Source organism: Strix uralensis, chromosome 2, assembly GCF_047716275.1.
Source record: "Strix uralensis isolate ZFMK-TIS-50842 chromosome 2, bStrUra1, whole genome shotgun sequence".
NCBI lineage: Eukaryota > Metazoa > Chordata > Aves > Strigiformes > Strigidae > Strix > Strix uralensis.
Genome location: NC_133973.1, coordinates 131,346,536 through 131,372,112, shown reverse-complemented (window position 1 = coordinate 131,372,112; position 25,577 = coordinate 131,346,536). Strand labels below are relative to the sequence as shown.

The window sequence follows — 25,577 nt, the reverse complement described above, 5'->3', positions numbered from 1 at the left end:
TGGGAAAACTAAGACTACTTCAGTACGTGACAATAGCTTCAGGACATTGAGATATCCATGGGAATTATTAAAATAGGTTATAACAGGTTTGGAGGTCATTGCCCGTTCTGGGGACTCCACTGTGCTAGTGTAAACATTCACAGTGAAAAGTGATCAAATTCTGAAAATTATAGTCACAGGACACTAAGCTCATAGCTGTATGGAGGGTTAAAAAAATGTATCTAAAACATGAGAAGGTCCCACTGTACTAGTCTGACCCACCTGCAATCTGCTGGATGTTTCCATTTGACTGATGGTCATTTTTCATCTTAAAATATGAGTTCAGTCATGTGCAGGGGAATTGCCTAAAACTCATGCAAATATGAGATCCTTATGTATTTGGTAAACTGCTGCCTAGGGATTTGAAATTTTCAGCTCTAGAAACCCTTCAACAGACTTCTGAGACAAACCCAATCCCCAAAGATACTGTATTTCTAAGAGATCCTGCTCACAGTAAGTGGAAACAGATAATTAGAGAAGTGGTAGAAAAAAAATACATTTAATATAATACTGTGTTCTTAAGCTCTGTGCACTTTATTATTTACCCATTTAATAGATTTTAAGTCATTGTCTGGTAAACTGAAAGTATTTAATGTATGCATATTAATACGCATGGATGTCAGGAAAATAATAATCTTGGATACATTTAAGTACTGGATGTATTAAAACCAGCTTGCACTGCTAAGAGAAGAGAATTCAAGTCCTGCGAGGTCTTCCTCATTAGCAATTTCCAGTTAATATTCAATATAACTTTAAAACAATGCAATCTATCAAAATAGATTAGGGGTGAAATTTGTCCTTTAATTCCTGGCTGTTGTTAACTGATGTAAAACTCACATACCATGTTTAATTTCCTATTAATTGCTTATCTGTGAAAACAGTCAGTACCTAACAGAAACAAGTTGGCCCTGCAGAAAAACTGAGTGAAGAAACACTGTATAAATTGGGGTTGATGCGGTACCTGTTAGCATGATGTCAGCATGTATTGCAACATTTCTGACAGACTCCTGCCTTCTGAACTTTTTAAATGAAGGAAAAACTTGAAGCCTGTAGAACTTCTTCCATCCTCAGGCAGATAAATATTTTCTATAAATCTTTGTTTCTAGGAAGGGGGAAAAATACCAAATCATCTACATACATACAAGTTGAATGCTGGCTGCATAAGATATGAAAATATGTGTTACTGAGGTTAAAAATTGAACCAAAATTTGCCCTGTGCTCCTACTGGTTCATGACAGCTGTGCACACATATATACACTGATAAAAGGACTTTCATGTGAATTACTCGTTAAAAGAATAACAGTGGCTTCAAATTATGTTTGCAGTGTTGCTTAAACCCCCAAATTAAGGAAACATTTGACTAAATACAATAGACTTCTGTTACATTAATTGGCCACTAGAAAAGAAAGAATTGTCACTAATCTGGGATCTCTTTTGTGTAACTAATATATTTGTAGAAAAATACAGAGCCCTGGGAAATTCTTGAGAATTTCCTCCTCATCCATATGAAAATCAGGGTGTTACAAAAATGCACTGCTGAGGCTTCCAGCATCACACAACAACAGGAAACACCGTCATAATTATCCTTGCAATATAATGCATTCTGATTACCTATGTACAGCAATTATATAAAATAACAGAGCTGTTAATATGCTATCACTGAGTCACAGAACTCATGTGAATAATCTATGTAGAATGAAGTAGAAAAGGGCCCTCTCTTAATTAAAGGTAAATTCTAGGACATTCTCAGAGAGTAACTCCAAAGTTTAAAAAATACGTTGGTGATTCCTTCTTTCACCTAACTTTTGAATATATACATAACTATGGATTTTCCCTTTTGCTCAGGGGCTACTGAACATGTGGTTCTTGCCTTTTTCTCTTTAAAGAAAAGCATGCATGTGGCTTTTTATACAACACAAAAATATATGTTTCAGTTTGCCGGATTACGTGTTTTTATTAGGAAAGAACTACGCATAGGCTAGTTTAAAATATATCCTAGATTTTACAGGAATTAGTTGAATGTCTTACCAGCCCCCTTCATTCAAGAAAGCCATTGGACAAATTGTTTTTCCTCTTGTGAGGGACAAATCTATTGTGCTAGAAGCGCACTGGATTTTTGTCCACCATCTCTGTTTTAGGAGTTTAAACTGTTTTCTCATTGTACCAGATCCAGATCAATAAAGCTTTTGACGATAAGGACTGAGTTGTTGAGATGCTTGTCTGTAGGGAATAGTGTTGAGTAATTGCAACATGTTCCCAAAGCTTTCATTATCTGAATCGAGGTGTATCCAGGTACAGATTTTATAAGACATCTCTGGAGACTATGTTTTCATGCCCCTGTCAAATGCATTTCTCAAGTACTATTACTGAAAAGGCAAAAAAGGTACTTTAAGTACCTCTGCCCCCCATTTTAGCCCTTCAATACAACCAGTCCAGTAGCGCTATTTGTTCTTTGCTTACAATTCAAGGGCCCAGCTATCAACCTAGATGTGAGGTCTGGATGAAAGCTCAAAGAAATGAAAGTCCTTCCACTGACTTGAATAGAATTTAGGTCATTTCAGAAGTCCTTGATATTCTTTTGATTTGAAAGAGGAATAGTACATCCAGCAGTACATCATTATAAAAATTAGGTCCCAGGTTTACTAATGATCATAGGCTGAGTTAAAATGATCAAATTTACCAGAGTTTAGAAAACTAGCATATTAAGAACAAGTAGCTTTTTCTTGCAAATGGCAATGCAAATGTAAGTAAGTGTTTCTAAATATTGTATCAATGCTGAACAGCAAAAGCTTTGTTATTCAAATACAGTCTGTCTTAGATCTGGCTGACTATTCCTTTTTCTTTTTAAATGTAATTTCATTGAGACTAGAGCATTTCATAAAAACATACACATTTTAATTATCTTTTCCCTCAGGACATGATCACATTAATTTTTTACTTTAGTTTCTTATTGTGATTTACTTAGTTCTACTAATATTTTAATGTATTCATATATTTTCTATTTAACAGTTTGTATTCTAATATTGTAAAACATGCTTCTGGATAATTTTTTTCAAACTTTATTCAGTGAAAAATTTTTAATTTCGTTCTTTCTTTCCATTCTGAAATGCAGAGTAATGTGGAGAGAATGTCTAACTCTAAGCATTGAGAATCGTTTGTTAAATCCAAAGAAAAAATAAAATAACTTTTAAAAAAATTAGATTTAGGGAAAAAACCCACTTCATCCTCTGCGCATTTTAAATTCACATTTTGAGTCTGACCTCACAATAATAAATGGGATAACTTTTTTTTTATTAGTGAAGACTGATATTTATGAAGTGGCACTGTAGGCATGTCAGTAAAGCTTTGATTGACACTTTGAGAAAACAGTCCTTTTTTTTTTTTTAACTTGATTCTGCCTTGTAAGTGAACATGGGCCACTTAGTTTACCATATGTTTATCTTCCCTCACAAAATTGGCATATACAACTGACCTCTAAAATGAAGTCCTTTTAGTTAGATTAGTGAAGAGACTACATAAAATGTTTAGAAGTATTTGAATCTCTGTTTTATTACTTAATTTGTTAATTCAGATTTTGTTACTAATAACTTGAATCTCTTAGCCATGTTTTCAGTAGCAACACCAAAGTTCATAGGAGCTGACAGAACTGGGTTCACCCTGCAGTAACTGCTAGTCTCAGGCTGAATCTTTAGAGCTAAAACAGCTCATGGGAATTTCATTAAAATCACCGCCAAAGACTGTTGTCCACTATTGTCTCAACATTGCATTTCTAAACATCGCAGGTGCTCCAGTGGTTACTGACAATTTGGGAAAGAAAATACCAGGTTTTGTTGAGGTTCTTCAAATAGCAGTGAGAAGAGGCTACTGTACAGATTGTAAAATTCAGTTATTTGCAGGTGATTTCCAGAATGGGTTTTACATCCAGTAAAGTATTAGAAAGTTCATCAGCAGTCTAATGCTTCCTGTACCTTGCAGAATCATCTGTGAGAAACAAAACCAAAATTGGAGTGTGCTCTTTGCAGGAAATGTGTTAGCAATCCTTCACATCCAACAGAGCTTCTATCCTTATTTATTTTATACTTGACCTCATTCTTTTTTGCATTAAGACTGTTAAATTCACCTTTGCCACCATATAGGGTTGCTAAATTGGGTGAAAACTATGCATTTGCCCCCAGTTAAAAATCTCCTCGCACAGCTCATGTGGTGTATACCAGCCTTTGTATAAATGAGAATCAGATTTAAGTTAATGAAAATATTGCTATCACTGTCATTCTTTTTTCTTCTTTCTTTTAACATAGATTTAATAAATTAAGACCATTAAGTTTCACCTGCTGAGAACTGATTTCAAGCCAATAATGTCCAGAAAATAAATTAGCTTTTTGAAAACTCATGAGTGAAACCTAGTTCAAATACTTTCTCCCACATAACACATTTATATGCAGTAAAAATACATTGTTTTCACAGAGTTGATAATAGCTTTTGAAATTATAAGCTGATTGCAATCCTACAGGAGGCTGCAATTAGTTGGTTATTTGTATACTGTTTTTAAAGAGCAATCTTGGGAATGTCCAGCAAGGCAATTTTCCATCATTAGCCCTGTGGCTGCCTTGTGGAAAACCTCTGCTTCCCACCTACACATATCTAAGATTTCTACTAACATCCCAGTGGCATGCTCAAGTGCCAAATTCATACTGTGAGGTTTTCAGATCTTGAAACAACTGGTAGATGTTTTCTAGTCACTTTGTGCTTACAGGGGAGTGCAGCAAGATGGCAAAACTTGTGGCCTGTAGGAACAAGAACATCACACCAAGGACAAAAGTAGCTGCTGGTACTGCCCAGTGAGGTGCTTGCCTGCATGCGCTGCCTCCAAGGAAAACTTCCTCCTCCTCCTAGTTAGCACGGTTTAGCAATCCTGTTTCACTGTGCAAAATGCTCATTTACCCTCCCCAGTTCTCTGTTTTTACCAATTCCACTGGTTTTTGTGGTCCTAAAATGTTACAGCCCATGACTACAAGTGAATTTTTATGGCCCCTCTCTGCACACAGATTTCCTTTGAAATAGGAAAGTGATGAGCAAAAAGTTATGTTGCATATGTCTTTAAGTGTTCTTTTACCTGGTGGTTTTTAATAATGAAGCTATGTTTTCTGTTGCCTATAGCAAAATATTAGGTATTACCATGAAAAATATTTGATTGTGGAGTTGAATTATTTCTTTAGGCTTTAAATACAGTTTTTTAGAGTTCCTTTTTTACAATTTTATTTTAAGTAAACTGCAACCCACCCATGTTCCCTTTACTAATAACGTCCTTGTTCTCGTTCTAAATTGCAGTGTAGTGCCGGTGATTATATCCCCAGTAAGAGTCCTGTCAAACTCCAGTGTAAATAGACCTTGAAGAAAAGGAAATGCATTGACCAGAACTTAAAATGTCAGCTTCACCTTGTGTGCAGATGGTGATGGAATTTTTTTTTAATATCACCTTGCCAGTTCCCTGTTGGATAAACTACAAAACTGTGTAGTGGACGGACTCTGTTTTACATGCAAAGGCTGTTCTGTTGTATCTACTGGTGTAGACAGGCCTGCCATTAAAACCCCTAAAATTTCAAGAACTTTTCGTGGTAGTACCTTTGATTTATTTTATTGCTTTCTTTTACCTCCTTAAAAAAGTGTTTGACTACATTTGTATTTTCAACAACTTGGGTCTGAATCATGTGCATGGAATTAGGCTTTTGACTACTAGAAGCCCTATTTCTCTCCTCTGATGAGCCTGAGTGGAGAATTTTCTGTGACTGAGCATCAGTGTATGATTTGGAGACTTGGTTTCAAATCCTTGCATTGCCATAGATTTTTTGGGTAATAACAATTGCAGGAACATGAGGTGTTAGAGCTAGCCTAGTACTGTCTGGCATATGGCTGTAGGCACTTAGCAGAACTTTCTAAGGGCTGCAGCTTTGGGACTTTGCTTTTAATTTGCTGAGCATAAGTAAGATTTTTCAACCTTCAGAAGATACTGCAAAATAACTTGTTATCCAGAGTTAATGAGGAGAACTGAAGGATGTCAGAGAACAGTGGAGTCTCGTAGGAATCTTGTTCTGGGACTTGTTGCCTCCAAAAGCTTTACTTTTGGATTGAAGGGTTCTGTTCCTCTTCTCTTTCATATTTTGGAATTTGTTTAGCTTAGGAGATAAATGAAGTTAACATATAGAAAACAAAATCATAAGTGAAACTTAGTTATGGAAAGCAAGTGCCCATATATGCCCTATGCTTGTTCCCAGGTTTGCAATCATCAATCGTCTTGTAAGTATGAGGATGTGAGATGGAAAACATGTAAATACTGTTGATTAATCCAGACTGACCCCTAAATAGTATCTGTTCTTCCCACACTGGAAAACATAAACAAATGAGCCAGGATTACAGACAAGTAAAATGCCAGTTTATATAAATAATTTCCATTTAAAAAAGCATTTAGTTTGCTGAAGTTGGTTTTCCTGCCAAACAATTTACTTACAGTAAGAAGGATGTTTATCCTATAGCTGCTTCTGATATCTACAAACCTGCCAGACACATTTGTGTGTCAGTGCTCCAGATGAAATTTTGAATATATACCTCTAATAATAACAGAAATGTGCAATGGGAAATACAGGTGTGGATTTAGGCCTGTCACAGATACAAAGTAAAATAGGGGTAAATTATGTTTACAGTATCTTATTTCATGTAAAGAAATCTGTTTACAAAATCATCAGAGTTTATACTGTTGTTAATTCGCAACCTCATCATGAAACTGATAAGGAAGCTTGTCATTGTGAAGTGAAATATATTTCTATATGAATAAAGTTAGTGCATTTGGTCATTATGATCCCACTCAGCAAGTAGGAATTTTTTGAATAAACCAGATATTCTGTGCTTTAAGTTTTGCAATAACAGCATTCTTCTTCCCTATAAAGAACACTTTAAATGTCTTGGAGAACCTATTTTTGCTATGACAGTATAGTCTTCTCTCTGCCTAAGAAATTATAAAGCACCAAGAAAGATAGAAAAATTGCAGCTGACATTCCCAATAACTTTTCATTTCAAATTCAGTAAGATAGATTTACTAACACCCTTTTAAAGCCCTTTTTAATGCTTTTTATTGCTGACGTCTATACAGGTGATCCAGTGCAAGCTGAGACTCACAACTTTGCTTACATTATATAATATTGTGCATATATATTTGTGTTCATGTACTCTCTAACAACAGTTCTGTTGTAAGCCTTGTTTTATATGTCAGAGCCACGGTATTTCCTTAAAAAGAGAGACTGTCTCTCCTGCTATTCTGGCAATATTACGTACACTGATCATGGGCCTCTCTGACCTTGTCTGTTTCCATCAATTACCATTTTTTATATCTATCTCCCCACTTCTTACAGTTGACAAAGGCATTTTCTGTATTGCTAGTTTAATTTCCTCTTTTACCTATGTCTACACACAATGTTGACATATTTCAATTCTTCAAACCCTTGCTTTCTTGCTGCTGCTCTCCCGCCGCCTCTGAGTTTGTTACTGCTATTATATATGTTGGCATTCCCAAGAGTTGCAAATTCCTCCATCTAGCCAGCAGATCATGAGTTGTTTATGAAAGACTGTAATGAATAAAAGGGACTTGAATGTTATCTTTTTTTTCATTTCTGAACTCTCTTTGGCCATTCATGTGTGTGTGAAATTTCTGGTCTTTTTTTGCTTGCTGTTTGATGATCTTCCCTAACTCTTCAGGTAGTCTGTGCTGCTGATGTAGAACTCAAAAATATTCAAATCCCCCCTCCCTCTTTTATTTGGTGGGGAAAAGTCTTCCATCCCTCCTCTCTTCCTCATCTGGTTCCTCCCAGTGATTTTTACACCTCCTGTAGTCATCTCAGGCAGTGCTGCAGGACTGGAGCAGGGCGGAAAGGAGCATAAATCATCTGTGAACATAAGAGGGTTGAGAGCACAGGAAACCTCTCTCCATTAGCAGTGATCATTCATTCAAGTGATGTTGATCACAAATGGGTATACTTGCTGGACACGGCGCTATCTGGGGATTTTCTAACGAACCTCAGGAAATTAAGAACATATTTTCTGCAGAAGGAGAACATTCTGCATTCAGTGGTTTCTGCATATCCTGAGGAAAAGATCCGCCATCAATATTCAGCTCGCCACTTGTGTTATTAGTCCTCAGCTAAAATGGCCATTTACAGAGGGAGAGGGAATTGGGTTCACTGAATATTTCATGTTATTTAAATTAATTGTCATTATGATGGCTTTTGAAAAGCTCTCACACAAAGGAATGGATGCAAACCCTTAACTGTTAAGCCTGTGCATCTCACCTTAGACTTGTCAAATTTTGTGAAGCAGATTTCACTGTAAGTGATAAGGTTAAAGAAATAGAGTGATTCTTAAGACCAGATGTGTGTGCTGAATTTCTTCACTTAATGAGTGGTAGGTGGCTTAACTAACTTAGAAATAATTTAGCCACTCTTTAAAAATCTTTTGAAACTTGGAAATATAAGGGGTTGCACAAGAGATCAGAGAGGTTCAACTCTGCAATAGACAATTGCACTTTTAGGATGTCTGTGAATTCCCTCACTCTTGAGGGGAAATGCGAGTTTTAACATCATCCCTGAGGTCCTTTCTTTTTGTTTTGCTTTGTTTTGTTTTATTAATAATTCTCTCTTTGGGACTTAATTGGCAGACAGATTAAGAATGTCTAAAGATAGAAACAAATTTAATTTAACAGTAGTCAATGTGTGCCCAAATGTTTATCCATTTTTTTAAGCTACATTAAAGTTCTAAAAATTTATATTGTTTTCTCTTCTCAACCTTCAGGTCTAATGAATAGTATTATTCTTTCTTCTAAGCCTTCTTTTTCTATAATTTTAATATACAGAAATCTAAAATGCATACACTAAAGGGATTTTAGGTGAAAATATTTATAAAACGAGCTCTTGTTTGGGGACAGGGAATAAACAGAAAATAAAATTTTTGTGAATATGTATATATGTTGTCTGCTTATGTGATTTCATGTAACTCTAAGTTAGTTGAAACTGTTGTGAGAAAACTTTTTTCCTTTTGGAAATGCTTCATGGGAATGTATCCATCTTCATTAACTGTCTTAAAAATAATAAAAATCACATTTTCAAACAAACAAAATACTGTATTTCAAATCTCCCTTTTAGTTTTGTTTTGCATTATGTGATAGCTTGTAATATTTTTAAAACTGGCACTCCAATTGAAGTAAAGCAGTTGACTGATATGTTGATTTTCTTTAGCCTGTTTCTTTCAAGGAAATTCCTCATTTGATTCACTATGAAAGCAACTTAAGCAGTTTTTGAAATAGTAGAATTTAATGTGTATTATTTATAGCCTGTGGGTAGTGGTATAAATAAATACAGATATTAGCATTAATTCCACTTGGGATATCTTTTGTTTTTTATCCTTTTCATGGTCTTTTGGGACTTTTCTGACTACATTTTCTTACTGATAACAAGTAATATAAATTCCACATCCTACTAATGAGGACTGAATACTGATTTCTGATATATTCTAGAAAAACAGTAAACATATAAAAATAAACTAGTACATGACACAATACAAATGTCAGATATAAACTCACTTGAAGTATTCATGTTTTGAAGGTAATGGCCACCCTTTCTTCTTTGGTTTATTTTAAAATAAATGTAAAGAAGAAACCTGGCAATAGCACCTTTTGCAACTTCAGATTTATGGGATACAAAAAAGGAGCTCCACATATTTTGTATAGCACTGCAAATATGTGCCATATATAGTCTGACAGTGGTTTTTACATAAAAATATTTCTGAGAAAATTGAAGCATTCTGAAGCTGGAACAAGGAACAGAATGGGTCCAGAATACCTGGTTAGCCACATGCATATGATGCTAGCTAATATAGCTTGGCAATATATATCAAAAGTGCAGGTGTTCAAATTATTTCACAGGCAGGTCAATCTCTGATAGAATGCAGAGTTGTCAGAAGGTATGCAAGGGTGTTAGAAAATGCAGACATCTGACCTATTTCCAGGTGAGTGCTGAACACTTGCAAATGAGCAGCAGTGATGTGTGAAAGTTAGTGAGGTGGGAGGAACTCAAGAACTGCAAATTTTCACGCAATAAGCATAATAACTAAAACACTTCAGAAATTTTGGTACAACAATTGAATTTACTTTGCTTGGAAAACGTTGGCTTCCAAAAAAGTACTTCAGAAGCTTTGAGAATAGACTTTGTCCTGTTATGTATTTTGGGGGTCTGATTCATCAGGCTTTTTAAGAGATAAATTTGTACTGAATTTTGTTGTAAATACAGTGAAATAAGAAATGAGGCAACATTTTTACAGTGGATCCATGACACTTCTATTTATTGGAAAGTTCAAAAAGAGGAAGTGTTAAGATCCTATGTTTCTAGCTATTTCACTATTGCAATAATATTTTTAAAAAACAGCGAGGACAGTCAGTACAAAAATGAGATATCATCCTACATTTGTTCAGACAACTAGAGCGCATCTCATAACACTAGTTAATCATCTGTAAAAGAAACTCTTCAAAACACTTCCTGCTGCACTATTTAATCATCATTTTGGTGGTTAAAAATGTTAATAAGGCCACACTTTTAATAAGCTAATAAAGATGAAAAGTATCTATGAGAACATGGACGTATAGGGCCAAAATATTATTGGCAACTGGGATTTGACTAATGCTATGTTCAACATTGAGTCTAATAGTTTGCATGGTAGCAAGGGAAATTAGATGACGCGGTCCTTCCCAAGGGAATTGCAGAAGAACCAGACTAATTTAAAACCACCTGGAGATTATCAGCTTTCAAAAATACAGATGTGTGTTCACAACAAGTTGTGGCAATTCCCACATAGGCAGTTTCCACTTTGGTTTAGTCACGTAGCAATTAGGACAAAATGCCAAGTCACTACACTGAAAAATAAACACACCTCCCAGGGGGAGAACACATCCACTGTTTATGTCAAAGCCTGAGAGCCAAAGGAGCTTCTGGGTGAGATTCACCTGTGCCGATATCTCGGCTTTTGGGTAGTTAGTATCAAGCATGTAGTACCATCAAAGAAGGGCAGTCCACCCCTTTCTGAGCAGCAGGGGTGAGATGAATCACTCAAAAAAGGAGCATTTTCCTTGGTGTGGATAGTCATTCACACAGTTGTGATTAATGTTTGCAGAATTTGCTCATACAGAGATGTTTTATAAATAGTAAAATGTGTTTTTCCCACTCTATACATGATAGTTTGATGTGAATAATGTTATATATATATAGCTACTGACTTTTAGATCAGTGATCCAACTGCAACAAAGGTCAACAACAAGTTAAAGTCATGCTCGCTTTCTCATTGTCAAGATAAAAATGAGCTGTATTTCTCAGTTTGATTCCCAGGGAGCATTTCTTTTCCTTGGCAGAAGATCACAGCTCCAGACTCAATAAATTGTTTTCCTTGTTGGTATTATCAGCTGAGTGGCAGAGGATTGACAGAAAATGCAGAATGACTTGCCTGCTCTTGTAAAGGTGGTTTATGCAGAAAAAAGGATGTGTTTTTTTACAAAATAACTTTTATTTTGGGGAGTTTACAATGCTACTTCATTGGAAAACATAGAGAGATCTAGGTCTTTGTCTATCCATCTAGCACTTAGTCAAATACTGAAAAAGATGGAAAATGAATAATCAAATAGCTTTAAATAGGCCATATTCCCAGATGGATGTTGCAGATCTGAGGATTTGGCCGACTGCACATATAAAGCTCTGGAAAATATTTATTTATATAATCAATCAATCCATTTGTTGGATCAGGACTTAAAAACTCCTCTCTTCCTAATAATAAAACTGCTGTGTCTAGACCAAGCTATTTGCTTGGGATTGTCTGTGAGTTTTGTTTTGGGTATCATTTTATAATAATGTCTTTCATTTCAATGTTAACCGTGCCTCATGATTGCCTTATGATCTGGGCTGAATCTAATTTTAAACAGGATGGGTCTTGCTTTGCCCTCATTTTCTAATAATTAAGAACAACAGAAAATGTACCATGACATTGTTATTCAGCTGACAGTCATTTACGCAGCCTTCCTGAAAGCTAGTCGTTAAGAGCAAAGGAGTTTAGATTTTATTTTCTTCATGGTATTTTATACAAAACATTTACTTCAGCTGAAAACACAAAGAAATTCAAAAACATTTGTTACAATATCTAGACTTTTTCAAATAGGGATTCTTATTGAATGCAGTAGGGAGTTAACCTTTTAATTAAGCTAGTGTTATTGCAAAGAAGGATGACTTTGAACATTGGTAAGGTCAGTCGGCAAGAAAGAAATGTATTATTGCTTCAGAGATAACTTTACTATCTTCTAAAATATTCAACCTTCCCCTTTGTCTTCCCCTGCTTTCTGCAACTATAAAAACTACCGAAAAACTTTACCAAGAAGAAAGGAGCAAAATACTGTGGAATTCAGCACAAAGAGATGCAGACACAATGGTGAGATGCAACAGTTGTATCCAACAAAAGAGTCAGGCGATAACTTTCAAAAGCAATAAAGTTTGAGTTATCCAGGTTAAGACACGTGGAATCTTGATTTTCAAGAAAATCCAATGGACTGGTAGTAAATTTCCATCTAAATCATTGTCTGGTGCCCAGAGAGTCTTCTGTGCCATATAATATAATTTTTTTGAATTTTTATAGCATTTTTCAGCTCTAAAGAACTTTTCAGACATTACTAACCCTGCCATATACACACTAGAACATGATACAAAACAAGAGCCTGATCATTTAGGCATGGACTCTAGCTTATGTTTGCAGAGACTGAGAGCCCAGTTGGCTTATGTAAAATGTGAACGCTCAGATCACTTAAAAATAAAAAATATGCCTACTCTTCCAACATGAGTATATGAGGAGATACCAGAATAGCAATAGCCCCAAAAGAGAATCATTGTCTCTATCCAGCAGAGTTATTTCTGGCTGATTTTCACATTTAAGTTCAAATGTGAAAAATGCTTACCTGTCCAAATAAGACAAAGGCAAGCTTTACGTGCCTAGGTCTAAAAGCAGCTCTACAGATAGTAGAAATCTGTGCATATATCCCTTTGTTTCCCGCAATTTTGCTAGCTACCTGCAGTTCTAGTCACCATGACCCACTCATCGCCTTGGTTTGGGCTAAACCCTGTGGGACTTGAAAGACTAAGGAAGGCTATGCTGGCAGGCTTGCTTGGCCCTTCAGAAAACGCAGGTGTAATACCTTTGTTAGTTTATTTTTAAATAGAATAAATAGAGATGATGATAAGCTGTTCCCTCTTAACTTCAGGTAGAATATGGCCCAAGGAACGGTGGTTCACTGCCTCTGGGCTCAAAATATGTAAGCCCGAGAGATTTTCCCATTACATTAAACTCAGTGTACCTGCAGGTAGTGCAGTTTAATGGGATACTCTCTTCCTGATCATCTTCTGAGCTGGGAGTAGTTTTACCTTGATGTGTTGCCATCAGATCAGTGAGCTGATGGAGCTTCCACTGGAACCACAAACTCCTTCGATTAGGAACTAGGCTGATTGTGTAGAGGTGAAAAGGTGGCAATACTGATTTTGGTGATAGCCACAGTAAAGCAAATATTCCCTTGTTCATACAATAGCTTCAAGCTTCTCTGTATTTGGTTTATAAGGACAGCTACTTTGCCCGCTTTCGCTGTAACCAGGGCTTTATTAAAGTATCTGAAAGCATAGATTATTTTGCCACAGTTATGCTGTACTGAAAGGCTGTAGAAGGATTAAGACCCAAAGGTCAAAGCTGCTTTTGCAGTAAGTGCCCTGCTTTAGAAATGTTGATCTCAACCCAAATTCACCTGGCACAAATGTGATTTGCTGGCCTATTGAACACCTAGTTAAAATGCACTAAATCCATCTTTTTGTTAGTAAAAATTCATAGCTTTTAAAAGAGAGGACTGATAAAAATAGTAGATATTTGAGACTTGTAGTAACTTTTCCAGCAACAATTGGTTTGGTACAAAAAGAACGTTATCTTTAGAGCTAATAGTCTGGCTTCATCAGAGTGACAACAGCGAGATTATTTTTAAAATTTATGCACACAGAACATTTGTGGTTTTATTTAAGAGCCATTTTTCCACAAACATTGAAAAATTCAGTACTTCTCTGTATACCTTCTTCACAGTAGAAGAAGCAGGAATGCTATTAAAGTTTATGAGGTTTTTTTATGTGTGTATACATTGTGTTCAAAGAACAGTTAAGGGATGGCAGGGTTATAAAGTTAACCACTCAGATTTAGGAAATGCAAGAATTATGATGGTCTAAGCAATTTTATTGCAGGCCCTCTGTGGCCATATATTATAATGTAGTATTATAATATAACTCAAATACATTTTTATACACAGTTATTTTTGTTTTCACAGGCCCTCTGCTTCTTTCAGTTATGTGGAGTGTTACTTCATATGGCATTTTACATTCAACGTATGTCTCCATGCATTATTTAATGCATGCAATTCAAACCGTGCTCCATTTACAGAATTATTAATTTTTTCATTGATTTTCCTGTTATACTGAGCTTGATGACAGTATCCAAGTATCTCATAAATATGAATGATTTATTTTCATAATATCCCTGTGTGATTAAAGTTTTTACTCGTTTAACAAAACCATTAAGATCAAATGAGTGTGCTACTTTCTGTGTCCATCTTGAAATATCAAGAATTAAATTCATCTCATTCAAAATGCTTAAATCCTAAGCTGTCTTCAGTCCAAGTTAGAAAAAAAGGAGAGAAAAAATGCCTCCAGTGAGCAGTTCTTTGATAAATATACATATAATATTATAATGTTCCAGTTATTAGCAAGGGAACCTGGTTGATCTGCTTATACAAAATGGTTAAGTTTTAGGTGGCCAATGTCAGCTGCTACCAATTCCATCTTAGACTGACTTCTTGGAGGGCACAGAATTGCGTTGCATTTTTTTCTGTACAAAACCCAACTCCCCCTGATTTCAACTGAAGCTGCTGCTGTTCAGCACTTCTACAAAACCTGGCCATCCATGTCTACCAAGACCTTTCAAAGTGAAGAATATCCCAGTTCTACACCTGTGAAAAGTTAGGTTTTGTGAAATGCCTAGGTTTTCATGAGATTTCTGTGGCAAAAGCAAGAACAGAAACAGTTACCTGCAATAGCATTCACCTATTTTAGCCTGAAAGATTCCTTTCACCTCATATAGCCTTTGTCCAGAATTCTCCAATTTCTGTAAGAAAGTATGCTGGAATTCCACAGACACACAGTTCCTGTGTCCTTCAACACACAATTAATTCTCAAAAAACTGTCCTGTCTGCACAGGAAATGAGATAGGGTTCATAAGAAAATCTTACTTCCTTGACTGTTGAGCACTTTATTCTGCAGATTTATCTTTCTTTTAACCTATGAATTGAGTATTAATTTAAGAAAAACAGAGTCTAGTTTTCCTCTTAGATTTCATTTAGACCTGGGACTGAGACCTGGGACTGCAGAAAAAGCAAGGGTGTCAATGGGAACAGTTATATTCAAGAAGTCTGGGAAATAGGAATGTGTGAGCAGTGCAAGGGTCACATTTTAAAATGACCGTCCACAGCCTTATATGGAAAGTCTACACACCTAGCAGGGGGCAGGGCCACCATCTTCAGAGGCACAGGCCTCTGCCACTTCAGTAATTTCTGGGAGAAGCTACTGCTATGCAAACTATCTTTCCTGTAAGCCCTCTTTAAGTACTGGAAGGCCATTATAAGGTCTCCCTGGAGCTTTCTCCTCTCCAGGCTGAACAACCCCAACGCTCTCAGCCTGTCTTCATAAGGGATGTGCTCCAGCCTCCCAATCGTCTTTGTGGCCTCCTCTGGACCCGCTCGAAGTCCATGTCCTTCTGATGTTGGGGACCCCAGAACTGGACACAGCACTGCAGGTGGGGTCTCACCAGAGCAGAGTAGAGGGGGAGAATCATCTCCCTCAACCCGCTGGGCACACTTCTCTTGATGCAGCCCAGGATGTGCTTGGCTTTCTGGGCTGCGCACACACATTGATGGCTCATAGTCAGTTTTCTTTCCATCCACCAATACCCCAAATCCTTTTCCACAGGGCTGCTCTCAATCCACTCATCACCCAGCCTGTATTTATGCTTGGGTTTGCCTCAACCCATGTGCAGGACTTTGCACTTGGCCTTGTTGAACTTCATGAGGTTTGCACAGCCCCACCTCTCAAGCCTGTCCAGGTCCCTCTGGATGGCACATCCCTTCCCTCCAGCGTGTCAACCGCACCACACAGCTTGGTGTCATTGGCAAACTTGCTGAGGGTGCACTCGATCCCACTGTCCATGTTGCAGACAAAGATGTTAAACAGCGCTGGTGCCAACACCAACCCCTGAGGAACACCACTTGTCATTGGTCTCCACTTGGGCATCGAGCTGTTGACCACAACTCTTGAGTGTGACCATCCAGCCAATTCCTTATCTACTGAGTGGTCCATCCATCAAACCCATGTCTCTCCAATTTAGAGATAAGGATGTCATGTGGGACAGTGCCAAATGCTTTGCACAAGTCCAGGTAGATGATGTCAGTTGCTCTTTCGCTTATCCACCAGTGCTGTAACCCTGTCATAGAAGGCCACCAAATTCATCAGGCATGATTTGCCCTTAGTGAAGCCATGTTGGCTGTCACCAATCTCCTCCTTATTTTCCATGTGCCCCAGCATAGTTTCCAGGAGGATCCACTCCATGATCTTGCCAGGCACAAAGGTGAGACTGACTGGCCTGTAGTTCCCTGGGTCTTCTTTATTTCCCTTTTCAAAAATGGGAGTTATATTTCCCTTTTTCCAGTCAGTGCGAACTTCACTGGACTGCCACAACTTCTCAAATATAATGCCAAGTGGCTTAGCTGCTTCATCTGCCAATTCCCTCAGGACCCGCACATGCATCTCACCAGGTCCAATGGGCTTGGTCACCTTCAGGTTCCTTAGATGTTCTCGAACCTGACCTTCACATACAGTGCGGATTTCTTCATTCTCCCAGTCCTTGCCTTTGCGTTCTGTGACTTGGGTGATGTTGCTGGAGCACTTGCCCATGAAGACTGAGGCAAAAAAGTCCCTGTTTTATGATTTTTCTATTCCTTCTCTTGCCTAAAGAAATCTCAAGTCAGCATTCCTTGATTTGCCATTACATGTTATAGATCACTTGGCTTATTTTAGCATTGACATGTAAAGCTCCCTGTGTTGGATTATGTATGTATCCAAGAGAGGAAAGGACTCAGGGTAATATCTGCATGTATCTTTTTCTTATTGGTAATGCTGTCTCAAGGAATTACTCTGCTCCTTCTTGACTTTTCATTCCTGCTCCTGTGTTGCCTCCTCCCCTAGAGCTGATGCACCCATTTTTGAGGCTGGGAGCTCCATAAGTGCATAATTTAGCTTCAGATAAACCTGAAAAAAAACCTAATCCTGATCAGTAACTGATCAGTACAACAAAGGACCAGGATAGAGGACCAGGGCTGCACAGGGGAGACAGATGCAGGAGGTGGAGAACCACCTATGTCTAGCACTGCTGTCAGGAAAAATTATACCCAGAGGCTGCATGAGACACTTGGGCCTAAGATGAACTCATGGGCATCATGGGAAAAGCTACAGCACTAGAGACTATGCCCAGAGGCCATCCCTCCCTAGAGACCCCCTTCAGTGGGACCTTCTGGGGAAGCCTAATTAACACTTGAATTATCAGTCTCACTGCATCCCTTCAGTTTGCAGGCTCTCCACAGCGACCACCAGCGGGTGCTAAGATAGTCAGGCAGCGTCCCAAATTAGAGCTATGAAACTGGGCAGGCATGAGGGCCCAAAAAGCCCACCACAAGTACATCTACTCAAGACCCGTGAGGGCTAAGAAATAGAGTTAGGGAACAATCTTGGTTACTCTCTGGGGTAACTTAGTAGGTGCTATCGTATTGACTGATGCTCAGAATGGCACTGGGAAATAATATAGTGAAAATACATAGTTAAAGCTCTAAATCAGTATATAGATACATGCAAAACTAAGCAGTACAAATACCTTACATTTTTTATTTTTTATAGTTAGTTAACTGTGAAGAAGTCACTAGCGGTGTGCACTATGAAGAGGAGTCCTATTTTTTTTATAAATTCAACTAAGTAGGGCACCCAAGTGTGAAGAATGGGGAGAGGGTTTCAGCTGCAAAACACAAATGACCTGCCGTGTCACGTTCTGAGCAAAGCTGGACTAAATTAAAATCTGCATTTTTGGTACTGAAAACATATGAGGGCTAAGCCATTTGTTCTGTGATTTTTGTTTGTTTCTCTGTATCATTTGTTTCAGGCAAGAATAATACATTATTTATTTCTTACATTACATGATTACTTCGTAATCTTCTGATATAAAAGCAGGGTGTTTGTTTTGCGTGCTGCATTCCCACTGCAGGCTTATTGGCAGGGAAACTGAGACACAGCGACTGGTGGCATTTGCCAGCTCTGTCTCTCCAAATGCTCAGTAGTAACTTCAGCACAGCCGTCCCATGCCAGAAGCTGTTCTTCAGATTAGGCAAGGGGTGGAAAAGGAGAATTTGTGAGGCTCAGTGCTTCCATGCTGGGAGATTGCAGCAGCAGAATTGGAGGGATCAGGGAATCAGAGTGGGGACATGGTGCTTCTGAGGATGAGGAAGGAGCTGCAGGGGAAAGGAGGCAGGAAGGAGGGAGCTACTGAGACATGAAGACTTCTATAGTGGCTGTGGGAACATGGATATATCAGAAAAAAATCTTTTGAAGGGAAGAGTTAAAAACTATAAAAAGGAGTATGCAACTGAAGTTATTGCAGGACAAAGGGATGGAGAGTTGGCTACAGCCTGGTGCTGATAAATTGTATGGTTTCACCCACGTCTTTCCTTTGCTCCACTTAAACAATCAGTATTAACTGGACTTTTTTTTTTTTTTTTGAAGTCACCGATTTTTATAGTCTGCAGCCACATTCACCATTTAATACTAGCAAAGCCACCCTCTTAGAGTGTCTTTTTTTACACTGGTACTTCAAGTTAAAAATCTATTTTAAATTATTGGATAGCAAGTAGCAACCTCCAGAGGGCTAAACTGATGCTGTTAACAGGTCCAAAATGCGATGCAGCATATGGAGCTGAATACCTCATGGTACAGATTTGCATGCAGGCGGTTTTAATTAGGATTTAGAATTCCTTGAGGAATGCAGCATTCTGGGCTAGTCTCAATCTTGTCAATACATAGTGGTTTTGTTCATGCTAAAGCCTGAAAAAAGCAATAGGTTCCTATTTGCTTGTAACTTTTGATGCTTATATGACCTGTTAGAATTTTCTCCAGCTGCCAGCTTTGTGTATGATCATTACCTGTTTATATGTACATACTATAAAAGATTGTCATCTGTTTTTAATAATGTTGTACCAGGTCAGTTCAAAGTAAAAATCGTTTGAAGTTTCGTGACATTGCATAGCTACTTATTTTTTCCTGAAACACTTCAGTGTGAGAATATGCTTTAACTCGATGGTTATTGTGCCATCTTGTGAGCGAAAGGTGCAACTACGTCCAGCTAATACAAGGAAGACGTACTTTGGCTAATGCTCATTTAACTTCTTCTTCATCATGAAAAATAAAATTATTTCGAGTTTCAAAAAACAGATGAGGCAAATGCTGTAAAGCATACTTTTTCCAATACATTGTACTTGCATTTTTTTAAAACCTGAACATATATTCCTTACAATGGGCAAATACCTGCTTATTTCAGTAAACTTGGAGAATATATCATATATTGCTTTTTTTTCTAGTCCAACTTCTCTTTGGACTAGACAGAAAAGTGCACATTCTCAGTATTCAGTGTTGATAGTGTCCCTTCTGCGAAACAATTTGGTTCTTACAGGAAACCTCTTGTCCTCTAAAAAACACTATGTGTTTCTCAGAGATAGCACAATATAAATTAGTCAAGGCATCACTAGCTATTACATTGATGCAGAGAAAAACCTAATTCCCGACCTTAGAAAGTCTGCTGTCTCCTGGAACCTTTGTAGGGTAAAAAAACAAAACAAAACAAAACCAAAAACACTAAACTAGAAAAAATTGTAATGTCAGTAGCCAAACTACCACCTTATTTTTTAAATAATAATTATTATTATTACTGTTAAAGTCAGTGTCATTGCACTGACTTGGGCTTAGAAGAGCAGACTGGAAAAATCTCCTGAGTTCTACCACTGCTTAATTAATTGAATCTCTTTGTGACCTTGAGCAAGTTATATTTCTGTGCCTAATTTTACCCACCTTTAGATGATGCACATACTTTTTTCAACAGGATGTTATCAGACTTGACAACCACTTGTAAAGCTCTTTGGGCTTCTTGGATGAAAGGTATTGCTGTGATATAGTGACAAGCTTGTTAGAAATCTACTTGATAAGCAAAAGAGCAAGTCATTCACAATAAGTATAATTATTCAATGATTTAAGCTTCTTAATCTACTTCCACAGTCTTGGCAAGCAGATTGTGATTTCTTCCATTTTATATAATGAGAAGAGTATTTTTTTCTCTTTTTACTCTATAGATTGATTGCAAATATTCAGGATTCAAGCTGTGTTGCTCATTTGCAATCAGTTGGATGAGTAACATTATTTCTACTCATGATTGGATGAATGCCCAAGGACTTGTGTGTGCAAATTGTAAAGTTTGTTTTCTCAAGATACTCATCTCTATGACATTGAAATTTGCTGCCTTTGGAGAGCAGTGCCAGTAAAAATCAACACATTGAAGACCACTGAAAAAAATGAACCCAGGAGTGAGACAAAGTGGCACTACATTTTTTTAATGGGACTTTGCAGACTGAACTTTTGTCTAAATGGACCAAGTCCATAACGGTTTCAGGTTTTGCCTGTTGCTGAAACTGCAGACAAATGCAGTGTATTGAATTCTGGACCTAATATCAAGCAGAAGGGAGGTGATGTTTGTCCTGTTCAAAGACAACTCCCATGTCAAGGTTGCAGCAGATGACTAGCAGTGGGTCTAATCTGCACAGGAGTTGTGAAATAGCTCAGATCCTGGGTTGAGGGAAAAGGCAAGTGAGCGAGGGATCAGGAGAAGGTAGTGTTGGGACTCAATTGCATATCATGTCTATACCCAGATTGCAATGGGACAACTGGACCTGTAAGAAGTCATTGTCTCTTGTGGGAAGTTTTCTGCAGAAATTCCTTTCCCTGTGGTCTCTAAATTATGTGGGTTATATGAAGACCCTCAGCTTCTAAGGTGCAGAAGTCTGGCCCCTCCTGAGGACAGGAATAGCATCTGAGACTTGAAACATTTTGCTCCCTCCTTTTGCAGCCCTCCTATTGCAAGCAGAAGTAATGTGTGATGTATTGGAGTGTGGTCCAGCCAAAGAGCCATGCAGAGAAGAACAGGGACATGTGCTTTTGGATGGCAAGTCCAGTAGAACCACATTCAGAAGTTTAGGACACGGGTCAATTTGAGTTGATCTAAAATTAAATGTTCTGTTTGCATTTTCTGCAAAGCAAACTGATGATAACTGCGAAAAATACTAAGGGCTTTTGTAAAAGCCAGTTCTCTTTGGCCCAAAATCAAATGACAAATTCACAACCATCTTAATTAACTGACAGTCTGTCAAAGGTAAGTTGTAAGAACATCCGTATTTCCATGCCAGTGCAGTAGTCTGACTATTGTAACTTGCATTGTAACTTCCCATTTATTTTTTTACTTTTTTTTTTTTCTTGAAAGCTGGCTTTGTTTAAATTTAAGGCTTCTGACCATTACCTTCTGCTGGATTCATATCTTCAGTCCCGTTTATCTGACAAACACAGCCCTAGAAATGTTCCTTTAGACAGTACGATGCGGTAATAATCTCACATTGTAGAGAGAATGATCTCTTATAAAAACGCACGTTCATATTAAAAATTCACAGCAGCACACTCCACTCCCCCATTATAGGTAATTACAGAGGATTTTAAATATCTGATGCTAGTTGGCAGCGTACAATACCCTGTCAGCAGCAGGCACTGATTTGTAATTTAATTATCATAAGACATCCACCTGTTCTTTTGTCAAATGAAGAGTAGCATTTCCGTGCAATCATGCTTTTCCCTCCAGAAATTCAAATTAACCCTTAGAGAAAACTCTGATTTCTAGGGAATGTGGTAATTTCAAGGACATTTGCAGGACCCCATCAGGACAGAGTGATGGAGAGGAATGAGGCATTTTTGCAGGAGGGTCTCAATTCTGGTTTGGTATTTTCAGCCTTACCAGTGGCTTTTTGCTGTGTCAAGCTGTTTTGGTTCACAGCTGAAAGCATTTCAGTGATGGGATGTTGTGGGAGGAAATATGTAGGAAAATCAATGAGTTTGGTGCTAAGAACATGAGACAAACACATAACAGGTTGACCCAGAAATGCTTTCGCTCATACTTTGTGAAGAGCAAGGCTGGACTTGCGGTTGGAGAGAGATAAAGGCAAATGGAAAAGTCAAAATCTGTTCTGTAAACTTTCCAGTTTATGGGACATGGACATGGATATTATTGAATTTGTTGGTGTTATTGGTTATTGGGGTTTATTTGTGCAGTTGTTGGATAAAATGATTGATTTTAATTGTAAAGCATAGGTTTTCATGGGCAAGTCTACCAGTGGAGATGCATGGAAGTGTTCTGCTTTTCAGGAACTCAGGGCTCAGGGTGAGCCACTTTCCTCTGGGCCTTGGCTCTCATTTATGCAACAGCTACACCACAGTGCAGTGATGAGGAAAGGACTTACTGATGAACGTAAAGAGATGGTCTCTTTTTAATGCCACCTTACACCGCTTCTTGTGCTGTAAACTGTATGAATGATGTGACAAAGCTTGTTATGTCTTCTGCCACTGCTGTCTTGTCTCTTTGGAAAGTTGTCACTGGACATTTAAATTTTTATCATTTTGTGGGGAGATAGGAGGTGGTATTCTGCAGTTATTTCTCCTAATCGTGTTTTAGCAAATGACTCACTTTAAAGAGGGTGTCTCTGAGTAGTTGTCTTTTTTGAAAGAGTACTCACTGGATTCAAAAAATAATTGATTGCTTGGGGCTTAAATGATCTGTGTGCCAAGCCTTTAATGTGACATTGGTTGGAGTACCATCTATTAGACTGATGGCTTCTTGCCCAAATAATACTTGTCTGGTGTCACTCATTTTATAGATTCATTAATTATGTTATCTGAAAAGTGAGTATGTGAAGGGTTGCAGGCATATACCAGAAAAGAAGAAAATAAAACATGTGTGCGTATTCTGAAGATAACTGGCAACTGCTGAACCATTTCCATACATGAGAGTGAAGGCAGAAATAAACTGGGATGATTTTCTTTGGAGGGATGAGTAAATGAAGTGATGCCCCAGAGCTGAGCAGTCAAAATGAAATGCAGGAGCAGCAGAGAGCTCTGTCTTGCAATGTCCTTGTGAACGTACCTGAACTTAAGACTTCTTATATGGCCTTCCGAATAAATCTTAGTCTTTGATTTTGCTCATTCCAATATTTTAGTATATTCCTGTCAGCTGAAATGGCATTTACAATGGCACTATCTGCCCCTCTCTTATTGCCAAAGACCTGCAGATTCCCTCTCTGATTTACACTCTGCTCTCCTCCTCCTGCTCCCTGCTGTAACATCTCAACATCCCCCACCACTGCATTATGCCATGTGAATTCGTTTGGTAGTCTTCTCCCTCAGGATCAGCAGTGTGTATGCGTGTCAGGTATCAGAGGTGAGGCTTTGGCAGTGGGGAGGGGGGTTGCAGGCATCTCTGTGAGGAGGGGTCGGGGCTGCCCCTGCCAGACACAGACAATTCCAGCCTCCAACAGCCCCAGCACAAGACACAGCTGGGCCCATCAGCCACATGGATGATGCCTTTTTAAAAGGATTCCAGCTAAAGGACAGATTGGGTCATTTAATTTCATTTTTAGCACTATATTCCTTGTTACAAGCTTCATTTTGGATCTTGGACAAGCTGCTTACCTCCTGTTTCTTATGATGCCTCTCAGTGGAGCAGAGCCTTACAACACCTCACACCCTAATTAGTCTTTAGGGTAAGGGGAAAGCTTCACGGGAGAGTAATTTTCTGTCTGCCTGTGGCTCTGTGGAAGTGCGTATGAGCTCTCCAGCATCAGAGTACATGGTACTAAAAGGAAAATGACTCAAATATTTTGCAGAGAAAGGCTGTAGAAGTTATTAACACGGGGATGTGAAATGGGAGCTGATGCTACAGCTCAGCCGATCAATATGTCTTTTTTTTCAGTATCAGCCTTTGACAGCATGTCATCTCAGATGTCTATCTGATGGTGAAAGTTTTGTGTACCAGTGTGAAATACCACATATTCTCTCTTTCACAAAATGTTAAAAAACAAATGAGGTATTCTCTCCAGAACAGATGAGAAATCCTAGGATTATATTATCTAATGTCAGATACTTTATCTGTTATCCCATATTTACATTAATATATGTGCATTGCCTCCTCAAACCTTATTTGTTTTTCCTTGCTATCTTTTTTTCTCTAGAAATATCGTTATCAAGATGAGGACGCTCCACATGATCATACTTTGCCTCGATTAACCCATGAAGTGAGAGGCCCAGAGCTTGTTCATGTGTCAGAGAAGAACCTGTCTCAGATAGAGAATGTCCATGGATATGTCTTACAGTCGCACATTTCTCCTTTGAAGGTAGGATCGGTATTCATTGTGACTTTGGTCCTCACAAACTAGAAAACATGTAGCATCAAACACCTGGGAAACTTATTTTGTCGTACAGACAGACAGGTTGTTTTTTGCAAGGTATCATTGCAGATCAATTGTCCTGTGATGGCTTTTTAGGGCTCTCTGTAGTGTAACAGGTGATGGTTTAGTTGGCAAAGCTTTGTGTTGAGATGTGAGGTTTTTGCTTTGAGTGAGATTTTTGCTTGAGCAAAAATCATTCCTGGCTAATGAGCCTGTTTTTCTGTACATTGAGAAAGAAATAATGCAGGTTCTCGGCCTCAATATCACGGTGATTTCAGAATGGCAGACTTCCCTTCCTGATTGTCCTTGTTCAGAAATTGAAAAAAAATACTGTAAATGGAACCATCTGATGGAACCTAGTTTTTGCATCTCTCTAAAAGCTATATAGCTGTGCCAAAGTCGTAAGTTATGCCTGAAAAGGGAGCTCATTTGCCACTATTCAGATCTTTACTACTTAAGCGCTTGCTGTTTTCTGTGGGTTTTGTTGCAATTCAAAGTGATGTAGAGACATCTCCCTCTGTTATCTAAGGCAACTATTTATAAAATACAGAAGGTTTTTCTGTACATGTGTCTCTGGTGTCCTCTGATATATCTTGCTGGGCAAAAAATGTTTATCTTCATGGTGAACCTGTATATTAACCGAAAAGAAAACCATTCCTGAAAATTACATTTGCTCTTTAATAAGACTGCAATAGTTTGAAGATGTTCCTAAAGATTCTCTAATGAAAGGCACATAGATAAAGTGATGAACATGATAGTTTTCCTATTT

General features: G+C 38.0%; 1 protein-coding gene across 18 annotated transcripts in view; it reads left to right on the top strand.

The window, feature by feature from the left end:
* The window catches only part of DLG2 (discs large MAGUK scaffold protein 2), a 1,055,297-nt gene that overhangs the window by 454,077 nt on the left and 575,643 nt on the right, over positions 1-25,577 (top strand). For all 18 annotated transcript variants that reach the window (XM_074860344.1, XM_074860343.1, XM_074860342.1 and 15 more), the window contains one exon: positions 24,593-24,754. In XM_074860344.1, coding sequence (XP_074716445.1) covers positions 24,593-24,754 — 162 coding nt within the window. The remainder of the gene's footprint in view (positions 1-24,592; positions 24,755-25,577) is intronic.